The following is a 12,057-nucleotide window of genomic DNA, read 5'->3' on the forward strand; positions in this document are numbered from 1 at the left end:
TTCATTACCTCATGATGTAATACCACAATATTGGGTTTCATTCTAGCCACTCAGTTACCATCTGCTTTGCTAGTTCCCGGGTACCTGACCAGGGGGCCACAACCTGCTTGCTGGTCGCTGCGAAGACCATATCCCAATTGGAGGGGTCACTGGTGAAAACCACCAGCGAGTTAGACCCGCGCCTCTGGTCAGGTCTCGCCAACACCTGGAATTAGCCGATGAGGAAGACCTACATTCATCCTCCTTGTTTGTTGCTCCCTCCTTACCCGGTTGCCCCGGCTCTCAGTCCTCCGACTGAAGATCTCAAGGGCCAGGTCGTGACAGCAAATATTAATTTGCTAGCAATAACATCATTTGTACTGAACCAAGAACGTCATGCCATATTTGCCCTATTCATAATGGCTTAAACTTCCAGTTTAGTTTAAATACCTGTCTCATGCACTAATTTACTGGGAGAGTATAAAGAGATCCACATGGGGGTTATTTATGAATGAAAAAAATATATATAATGCAAAGTCTATTTGTCCTGTATTTTGGTGTTATGTTTTTGTATGCGCTAACTAAATTTACTTGACTCCGCACCACTTTGCATAGCAGGTAATATATAATATATTGTATAGGGTATTTGCTCACTTTAAGAATATAGGATACAGAAAGCGTGGAGTTATAAATAATGCAAACAATTTAATGTATTGCTAAACTCCAAAACTGGACGTAAAACACATGGAACAGTCTTAGGGGTAAATTTACTAAGGTGGGAGTTCTATTTAAGAAGTAATGTTGCCCATAGCAACCAATCAGATTCTTCTCATTTATCTAGCACCCTCTAGAAGATAATACCTGGAATCTGATTGGTTGCTATGGGCAACATCACTTCTTAATAGAACTCCCATCTAAGTAAATTTACCCCTTAGCCTTTCTTTGCACTACAGCTCTGTTATAAGGATAAGTATTACCTCCCCACTCCATTATAGACATGTTTAGGATTCTCTACATGGAATACAGCTAAGCAAATGGTTTCAAAGATAGCCATCTGGGATACCTTGTGTAATACAAATTGAGAGCTCTTTCTAGAAATTAAAATCGTTTAATTACTATTGAAAATATAAACACAAAGGGCCTGATTCTGAGCCACACACAATCCACTGACATTGCTGATGTTTATGTAGATGAGCAATTACTAGCAACTGTGCCTGCATGAAAATGTCTGATAACCCTTAGGGCACATGCGTTACACAGAGTGTACACACAAAGGCGCTGGTACAATCAGGTCAGACGGTATCAGAAATGTGTTGGAAAAGTGATGGGCATTCCTGATCTGCGCCATTAGTGCACACAACAATAGTCTGTCTAGTGGGCTTGTTATGGGAGTATTGCAGGCGTGTAAACACAGATGCACAGTCACAAGCATAAAATGCCGGAAACAGTCGATTTTCTACAAAAAAAACAGTCGAAAAGTTTTTTCCACCTAAGACCGGGAGAAAAAAAAAAAAGCAAAATCCCTATTTTTGACTAAAAATGTGGGGATTTCTTTCAGAACCCTTTGGATATCCCCCTTAATGATAAATTACGCAATTTGTTTTTTGAAAGTTGCCTAATTTGGCAAAAAAACGACCAGTAAAATGGGATTAACGTATTGGGTCTGGTTTTTCGGGGGCCGGTATGAATGCGTCAAGTGTTTTAAACATCGCAGGCCGTAGCAGGCGCTTTTTTAAATTGCGCTTTTATGATACGAAAATATACTTGCACCCATTTTAATGTACCCACAATTTACATGGAACAGTCCTGAAAAAAATAGCTTTCTATCTATTGTTTTACGTTTTTTTTCGTATACGGAAATTACTGCCAACTGACGCAATATAAGTACCATAAATAATTTTATTACAGCCAATAATGCACTTCTAAATTATTTTCTGATGTATGTCAGCCATTTTTGGGGTACAGACGCAATTTCCTGACTTTTTCGCCTGTTTCTTTTTTTTCACCTCCCGTTTTCACCTGTTTTTTGGCGAAAAACAGATGTTTCGCAGTTTTTTGTCGAAAATGGACGATTTTGCCGCTAATTGAATACGACCCTAAGTTCTAGGGTAAATGAGCAAAGAAGACACACAATAAAACTATTACAACCAAGACATAACAAATGAATACATTGGGCTTAAGGCTTAATATAGAGTTGCACACAAGTCCGTTTGCACCAAGGAAAATTTGTTGCACCGTGTATTACGCAACGTATTTTGAGTTGAATATCTAATACTGTTGTCCACTTTCTCTTGTGAAGGCAGATTATTGGTGTTCATGTGTAAATTCAGTACACTGATAGTATACTACAGGTGTGGAGACACAGATCAGTCATGTCCCTTTTTTGAGTCCCATAGACCTGTTACAAGTAGACCTAATAGAAGCAATGAATAAACATATTAAATCAAGCGATAATATGGAAAATCCAATATAATTCCCAATCCTTGGATAGAGTCCTGCAAGACCTGGTTTCAGTTTCCTGAAAGGTTCTCCACAGAATCTCTTCCAGAGACTGCACTGTCCTTGTCAAATATTATACAACTTTGTAAAGTAGATTTTAGGGATGATTCCCTGAATGTGGCTCATACAGACCAACAGAAACATCTTGCCTGCTACTAGGTGTATCTTTGGCACCTGCACAGGGCATGTGCAAATACACCACAATGATGAGGCAGACACATTGTGAGATGCGTACGGCTCAGCATATGGGCTAAAGACGCTATTATTCCATGGTCTTGTACAGCAAGAATTCAGCATCTGCCCTATTGTGAGAATTCTTTATAAAAAATACAGTCCCTTGCACGATTGAAACAGATACTTGCAATCACTATCGTCCAGGGTGCAAGGCCAAGTAGGCGATATGGTTGCTGCCCCAGTGACAACTGAATCCATCTTGTGGGGTGAGTTTAGATGCCTGCAGCTGCCTGGTTCCAGCCTCCGCTTTGCAGTTGGAGGGGGGTGAGTAGGGGCCTGCTCAGGGGGCTAAAATGTCCTGGTACGGCACTGCCTGAAATTGCCTACTTATATATAACTTTTTTAAACTATCCAAACAGGTGTCAATGTGGTAGTCTACCTGAATTGAATCATAATAGGGCTCAGCAATGTTAGAGAGTAGTGGTCTGTGCAACCTTTGTTCGCTGCTCTGCAGCCGTCGGGTACTGGGACCCAGCATCTCTCTCCACGGAGGTCTGACCTCCTGACATGAGCTACTCCTCTATACGGGCGATGTCAAAGGCCCCCACAGAGACACCTTTACCCTTTAACACCACCGCTGAGTAGAGGAGGCATCCTGATATATACCTAGTACAGGCCAGGGTGTATGTGCCCATACACCCTGCATACCCTAGACACTCCAGGCACGGCCGGCTCCAGGGGGTTGGAGCACCCTGTGCCAGCCCTTGATGATGCGCCCAATACAAAACGTGTGCTGAAATTTGGGGCGTGGCCTAATTACCATAGGCCACGCCCCCTATGTGACGTTATTTGGAGGCGCGCCCAGCACTCAGTCACTGGCTGGGCTTCCCCCAGCTCTCTCCCGTCAGTGAATGGATGCAGTGGGGGTCCCCAACCTCCCGATTTGACTGCGCTGTCCCGCTGAAATCGGGATGCTGGGGAGGGGTGCACCCTCTACAGGTGGTGCCCCTGTGCAACCGCACTGGTCAAACACCCCTAGAGTCGGCCCTGGCTCCAGGATGTATCTGACACACTATCTACAGCCTGTACCTGTGTTTAACCCTGTGTCCTGCACTACCTATTTCTACCTGTTAATAAACCAACAACCTGTGGTTAGGCTGTCTGCTGTGTGGACTCACCTCCATCACACACTCACTGCGTACCCATCACTCCAGCACCTCTGCATACTGTGCCACGCTCTGCCAATAAGAAATACATATAAACTGCCATTCACATTTGAATTGGTAAGCATAGAAAGTAATTTATTTAATTCTCATTAGCTTAGTAGGTTACAAACATAGTGTAAATCTTAGATGCTTCCAGGTGCTGGATCTTGGTGGCCATGGTAGTATTGGAGCAGGGTTTGTGGATGAGGGAGCTTAGCAGAAGTAAGGCAGTTAAGGTAATGATGTTACCTGCTAAGGTATGAGACAAAACATAACATGGTCAAACAAAACATCTTGTTATAAAACAAATGGTGATGTGTCTAATAAGGTTGCGAATAAGTCTAGATCAGGGGGAAATGATATAAATGGTTGATGATTGAGCAATAAAGTGCAATAGATAACAAATGTCGCCCTGGGACACATTGAGCTAGTGTGTTTGGCAGGTAAAAGGAAGGAACAGGAAATGGTGAAGGGAGAATGGATTGGTTGAAATAATTAATATGTATAAAAATATTGAGATGACAAAGCCGAAACGTTTATAATCTGGTTACATATATGTGTAGTAGTTTAAATAATCTTACATATAAGATATAGGCATGGCCGGACTGGTCCACAGGGGTTCAGGGGAAAATCCTGGTGGGCCTCACTGCCCTAGGGCCCACCCCCTCCTCTAGAGATCAGGTTCCAGACCGTGCACTTGAATTATACATTATACATATGTTATATTATCTGCACAGGACTATGGTGTATGTTCTACAATGCATTGCTGTTATTAATCAGGTACATTATCTTGCATTCACTAGTATTATTTACTATAATTATTTTATAAAAGGGCCCAGATAATGCACTCTATAATGCACATGTTCTCAAACTCTGGGCCTGATTCAGACCCGCTTGCTAAGATGCATACTCTCGCTGCTGCCGATGGTATGCGTTGTGCGCATGCGTATGCATCCCATTGCGCCTGCCCATACCTTAGCAAAAGTTCACAATGCATTCGCTCACTGCGCATAGACAGCCCAGCAGAGTGAGTGACAGGGGAAACCGTTTGTAGGTGGTAACAGGGCCTGGCCATAAAAAATGGGGGAGTGGAGGTGCAAACGCAGGCGTGCCTTAGCATCTTAATGGCATCCTCACACCTGTCTGCATTATTAATCGTCTTTCCTTTACTCTGCTCCCTCACCAACAATCTATGGACCACGGCTCCTTTACAATACTACCCCAAGCATCTGCATGCAGCGCTTCCTCTAGCTATATGTGTTAGAGGGCCCCGCGAAAGCCAATTATCGCATCTGTAACTACAGCGTAATTTCTCTCTTTCAGGACGGTCTCGGATTTGGAAGATGCGATCCTTCCCGAGCTCTTTGCACTTTCCAGGAGGATTTCCAGGAATTTGAAATGATTGATGAGGAGGAAGATGAGGATGAGGAAGACGAAGAGGATGAACTCCCACCTCAAGTAAACAGGAAACAACTGGAGGCTCCTCCTTCACCAAGTCCTTCCCCTCTCCCACCTGAGGATACCATGAAAAATAGACCATGCACCCTGAGACTGAGCGCCCCTCCAACACAAGTAAGGCTGACAAGACTGGAATCAGAGAAACTGAAGGGCATAAATAATAGGCATAGGTTATGATACTACTTAATAAATATAAATAATACATTGTATCATAATTTATTAATTTAAGCCATATACAGGTTGGCTGTGTTAATTAAGAAGTGATTAACACAGGCATAGAAGTGGCTGAATCCTTTGGAAGAGTTTTTTTTTCAACTCAGTGTAGTTACAATGATTCTAACAGTTCCCTTCTCTGCTTACACTGGTTTCCATAGGAACTTTGTTAGCCAGTGATGTCAGGAGAATAACACAATTTAAAGTGTTTTATGTGGAAACTGTTGTTTAAACAGTTTGTTTAATTAATGATAACGTAAGTCAGTTCATAATTTTATGTAAATAATCCCTATGTTCTGAGTTTTATATTTCTGGACGTCCTGGAGTGCTGCCTTTTCTTTATCCTTGGACAAATATATATATATATATATATATATACACAGTGCAAATATCAGCGGCACTCTGATAAATAAAACTCCAAACAGCAGGTAAGTTTCCAATGTTTTGCTGGATGTTTTATTCCATCGTCATCCCTGATGACGATGGAATAAAGCATCCATCGAAACTTTGGAAACTTACCTGCTGTTTGGAGCTTTATTCATCTGAGTGCCGCCGATATTGCATTGTATCTGTGGGATTCTTTTGGAGTTCCTAATATATATATATATATATATATATATATATATTATATATATGAGCATGTTTGACTCTGTAATCATTATTGTCCCATTGCACTTCCATCTTTTTCAAATGACCTCTCTAGATTTATATACTCATATTTTTACAACAACAATTATGAATAAATTCCCACCAGAATGATTTATACCTTATTTTCCCTCTGTGGGTAGAGCACAGTGTTGTGTTCTAGTTTGCCTCCTGTTGGATTGTCGGATTAATTTCTTGCCTCAAAATCCACAAACAATTAAAGGAAAGTAGTAGATTTCATTTTGCCCATTTGTGGTTCACAGATAAGTCTCAGTGATATACAGATGTGCAAACATACATCTATCCTCCGTGCGCTACAAGTCGCGCCACACATAACATGGGAGCTCAGTGTGACTCTGTAGCGTTGAGCGTTTTTTTGTGTGTCTTTTTTACCTTCAAAGGCATCTTATTCGCACAATGATGTGACTAGATAGCACAAGTTTCTGCTGATTAAAATGATATACAGCATGTTCTGTGTGCGTCTGTGGGTGTATCTGCATGCTAAACGCTACGTTACAGTGTTACAGCCGCTGACACTATAATGTAGCGTTTCGTATACAGATACACCCACACTCGCTCACAAAACATAGACATGCTGCATATCATTTTAATCAGCAGAAGCTGTTTGCGCTATCTAGTCGCATAGTTGTGCAAATAAGACGCATTTGAAAGTAAAAAAAGACACACAAAAAAACGCTCAACGCTACAGAGTCACGCCACAGCATGATGCGACTAGAAGGGCTGGAGGCTAGGTGTATGTGGACCCATCTGTATTATACCAAAAACAAAACAATTTAATACAAAATAGGAAATGATGTATTTCTTCTGAACAGAGCATATTGTTACCACACAGAGAGATGCACTACTGAGGCGTTGGTAGAGCTTCCCTAGCTGGAGACCAGACAGCAATACCCCACTTAGTCCAGTGGTTGTTGCCTGGTGCAGTACTAGATGATTACTATCACTTATATTGGTAGGCCAACCCTGGCAACAGCCTTGATAAAATATAGCTATAATACCATAAAATCATTTGTAAGTAACCTAAGTAACATGAGCAGAGCTAACTAACTAATATTCATATATATGACTATCTACATATGGTCATTAAACACTAAACAATACAACCGGTGCTGAAATTATGCCTCATTTGCAAGATGCTAAATGTTCAAATTACTTCCTACATCCTACTCTATAAACACATCCAACTCTGTAACTCAGTCTACAAGTAATGTGCTGGTTTTGTATACAGTCTTGCTATGTAGCAGAGCACAAGCTATATTTTCTTTTTACCATTTAGGCACTGAGGGCTTCATCCAATGTCTTTCAAAGACCTTCCACCAGGGAAGCCTGATGTGCACTGAAAAAAGTTTACTATTAGCTTATTCACATGAAACAACTTACATTTAGGTTTAGTGATTATAGAGATGAGATGCAGTGATTTTAGGCTATGTGGAGGGTTATCCTTATATGTGTAAAGCAGTGATTCCCAACCTCGGTCCTCAAGGCACACTAACAGTCCTGGTTTTAGTGATATCCATGGTTAAGCATGGATAGTTAAGTCAAAATAACTGAGGTACTAATTAAGTCAGCTGTGTTCAAGTATGGTTATCCTTAAAACCTGGACTGTTAGTGTGCCTTGAGGACCGTGGTTGGGAACCCCTGGTGTAAAGCAAAGGAAACATAATACTACTGGATCCCAGTATTTAGTGAAAGACATACATCAATTAACATGTCAGGTGTCCAATTTTGTTTACTTAGTTACATAATTACACTTCTTACTTTTTTTAAATTTAATTAATCTTTTTTGCAGTTTGATTAATTTAAATATATGTTGATAGTTACATTGGGTGCAAAGGCTAAAGGCTACCTGGGACCATATGGTCCATACCAATGTGTTGGGGAAGCAATTAAATTGGATTATTTTGAGATATTCTATTCTCTGAATCTCAGGACACTCTTAACAACAACGGTGGATTCATTTCTCAGAGTGACAGCTGGGCAGATCCTGAGAGAAATGAGACCGGTGAGAGAGTTAGACTGAATCTTTGCATGGGTATCTATTACCATTTCCATAATATTATTTAATTGTTATCTTTTTCATGGTAGAGGAACCTCTCTCCTTTCATTGTGAACTCATTTGACTTAGAATAAATGTACTCATTTCTCACTTTCCTTCCGCTTGGGTTATGGTTCTAGTTATGTGATTATCTCTGCCTTGGTGTGCAATACATTTATATGCATGTCCCTTTTCCCCGCATGAAATCCCTATTTAATTCTTCATTGCAAAGTATATTTTTTCTCAAAGATTAAAAGTGCACTAACATATTTTCTTAAATTTGCAGAGACGGTGTCCCAAACCCAGGTTACTCAGTATGACATGGCGACTCACAAAGAAACTCACAGTGATAATACAGGAGCAGAGCTGGGAAGTGCAGAAGTCAATGATGTACCTAACATTGTTCCTGACTGCAACCAGCACTCTAGCCGTAGGGGGCCCTGGCCATCAGATACAGAGCTCAGGGTATCTACACCACCTCAGCAGAACCTGGAGAATTTGAGCCCAGTGCAAAGAGAAAGCACAAGAGGGCATCTGTCCAATTCGTCTAATGAAACAACATCTCCATCTTCAGATCCTGGTATTGAGGCTGATCTGACCAGTCGAAGTCGCTTCCTGCCAACTGGACACTGCAGTCAGGATCTAAGCTCTCCTGGCTCTGATTCAGACATAGAAGGTGAAATAGAAGCAGCCTTTGCTTGTGATGGTGGAAGGCTTGTTGGTAACATGATCTCATCAATATCAGAGACAGAGCTGGACTTAACCAGTGAGTCAAGCAGCGGCAGGTCCTCTCACCTCACCAACTCTATTGAAGAGGCAAGCTCTCCAACTTCTGATCCAGAACCAGATCACATGTTAGAGGAAGGCCGACAAGGTATCAAAGATTCCATCTTACTTGATAAGGAGGAAGAGAATGGTCCCATAATGATGAAGCCAGAAGAGAAATATAGTACGTGGAATGTTGACAAAGGGTGCATGTACCAAGAGGAAACAGACCAGAATAAAGGACGCAGTCTGGAAAGTATCCGACGCTCCTTCTACTTACCTGTTGGGCCTAAACTGATACCAGAGACAGATGCAAACAGTGAATATGACTCCGACTCAGAATCAGAAGCTGATTTAAGTGAGGACTCAGACTCCCCTTGGCTACTTAGCAACCTGGTAAATAAGATGATTTCTGAAGGTTCATATCCCATTACATGCCCAGATGACTGCTTTCAAAGGCAAACAAGTCCATCCTGTGATACCCTCTCTCCTGCCTCTGAGTTGGATCCTGAGACAATTGATCCAGAGATAGAGGCTGAACTTTCCAGTCCCAAGGGTCCAACCGATGAGTTGGACACACCACAGCAGAGTATAGAGCTGGTGGATATGGAGACACTGCAATACTCTCTCAGTCATCATGCTAGAGAGAAAAAAGGTCCTTGTTTGTATCTTCTGCATGACTCATGTGACACAGTAACTCCAATCTTTGAAGGACTTCCCCTTCACCTGGAAGGACTATCTCACACAACTAAATGTCGCCCCCAATCTCCAGAGCATAAAATTGAACAGAAACCATGGCCTGGAACAGAGAAAATTCTTCAGGAAGCAAGAGACGGCTGGGATATTGACCGTGACCTAGACTCTGGCATCCTGGAGGATAATGACCTTTGTGATGATCTGTGTCAGGAGCTAGACCAAAGTCAACCCACAATTGACATTTCAACAGCAAAAACTAATCATGGATTTAACTTAGAATATACTGGTGAGGAGGATGAAGACATTTCTTATTATAGAAGTTTAAAGAGCTCTCCGTACCAGAGTTGTGTTGGGGAAGAATCTTTTATTGAGCGGCATGCAGCTGAACCACGTCTTTTGGATGATTCATTGGCCTATGACTCAATTAAATACACTCTTGTGGTGGATGAGCACACTCAACTGGAGCTGGTTAGTCTTCAGAGGTGTACATCAATACTGAGTGATGGCAGTGACCTTTTGAGGGCTTGTGATCCTTGTGACTTGGAAGATGATTTTGGAGATGACATTGAAGTACATGAGCATGAATCGTCACCCGATGACTCATCAGCAGAGCCCAACATGCCTTTCTCCAAGAAGTTCCTCAATGTTTTTGTAAACAGCACATCTCGGTCATCAAGTGAGTTACCAGTTTGTTATCAGTATTATATGCTAGTCTACTATATATTTATGTCAAAGATGAGTTGTAATTTTGAATATGTATGATGTAGAGAAGCAAAGCAGTGTGTATATTCTTGTTGCTTTTTGTTAGGCAATAATGTTGTCATTTGATATTGTCTTAGGCACGGAGTCATTTGGGCTGTTTTCTTGTGTACTAAATGGGGAAGAGCGAGAGCAAACACACAGAGCTGTTTTCAGGTAAAAGAATGTTACCATGATCAGTAGTCTACATTCACCATGAAGCATAAACCCAATTCTGTTTTTTAAAGCTCAGTTATGCTTTTTCTCAAAACCACCGCCCTGTGCTGCCCTTAACTTGAGCCGTGTTCCACTTTCATTTTTTCCATACACCTAGGGCCTAATGCAGAGATGGTTGGTAATGCAGCGGCTGTCACAGCCGTTCTTTCAATAGCATTTGCTGGAATATGCAAATGCTAAGATCAGCCTTCTCTGTGTGCTCCTCTGTGCAATGGAGTGTTCACGTGCTGAGACGCCCACTTTCAGGCTGTGTGGTCTGTGCTTTTGTGACCAAGATTGTAAATACACCATCATTGACACAACATCGGTTGCACCATCGACATTTACGGTAGCTTAGGTACCTCTGAAGCATTGGATTTACAATTGGGAACGCAGCAACGTTTCCAGACACGTTTGTGACATTTCCATAACACACCCATGAAATGGTCTCTTTTTGTAGTCACTTTAGGACGCCTCCCAGTCTCCATACAGGGATCGCACACCCCTTCCCAAGTGGTAGCGATCCCCTGCACAATTGCAAATAGCGTAGCTCATATTTGTCCGCAAATGCGCACTAAGGGTTTTCTAAACTTTCTGCGCATACGCAGTAACAAAATATCACTCAACTGTGTAAATATTGGCACTGCGTCCATCTCTAAATTGGGCCCCTAATTTAAATATAGCCAACCTAAATTCAGCACCTCAGTCATCTACAGAACCATGCTATTTAGTGGTCGCTTTCTAAGAATCATCAAGATTAACAATAACAATATTCAGAATTTAGGTTTGATTAGTAATTAATGCTCCATAAACTATGTTATTGCTTTGCAAGGATTCTCACCCAAGGAATTTCTATATCTAATTACAGATGTGTCCTCACACATTTAGCCTCCTTGCACGTTAAACAGCCCTTCTAGTCGCACCATGCCCTGGCATGACTCGGGAGCGCCGAATGTCTTTTCGTGCGACCTTTTATGTGAATAGGACGCACAAGCAGCTTCTGCTGATTCAAATGATATGCGGCATGCCTAAATAAGACACATGTGAAGGTAAAAAGTTGCACGAAAAGACGTTCTGCGCTGCCAAGTCACACGGCGCTCATGCGTTATGTGTAACGCGACTTGTAGCACACGGAGGATAGATGTATGTGGACACATCTGTATATATAATTTATTTCTGCATGAAAGGGAAAGTGTCATCACAAAGATAAATCTGTTATATAAAAAAAATTAAACTGTAAAATGACTTTAGTCTCTGTAGAGACTCTCTATTTTACAGTTTGATTTTTTTATTTAATAATTATATTTGTAAGAGCATAGAATAAGAAGTAGGAGGGGCCAGATATAGTAAGAGGAGGAGTCTGTGCCTGGAGCCAGATGGTGACGCCGAGGTGGGCCTCTGTGCTTTACATGC

At 41.6% G+C, this 12,057-nt stretch overlaps 1 protein-coding gene across 2 annotated transcripts in view; it reads left to right on the plus strand.

Moving 5' to 3' along the window:
* The window catches only part of MAPK8IP2 (mitogen-activated protein kinase 8 interacting protein 2), a 77,700-nt gene that overhangs the window by 37,520 nt on the left and 28,123 nt on the right, over positions 1-12,057 (plus strand). For both annotated transcript variants that reach the window (XM_088447096.1, XM_088447105.1), the window contains exons 3-6: positions 5,181-5,429; positions 8,124-8,196; positions 8,516-10,366; positions 10,530-10,605. In XM_088447096.1, the coding sequence (XP_088303222.1) occupies positions 5,181-5,429; positions 8,124-8,196; positions 8,516-10,366; positions 10,530-10,605 (2,249 nt within the window). The remainder of the gene's footprint in view (positions 1-5,180; positions 5,430-8,123; positions 8,197-8,515; positions 10,367-10,529; positions 10,606-12,057) is intronic.

The sequence above is a fragment of the Taudactylus pleione genome, unplaced genomic scaffold (assembly GCF_031769625.1).
Source record: "Taudactylus pleione unplaced genomic scaffold, aTauple2 ptg000019l, whole genome shotgun sequence".
In the NCBI taxonomy this organism is placed as follows: Eukaryota; Metazoa; Chordata; class Amphibia; order Anura; family Myobatrachidae; genus Taudactylus; species Taudactylus pleione.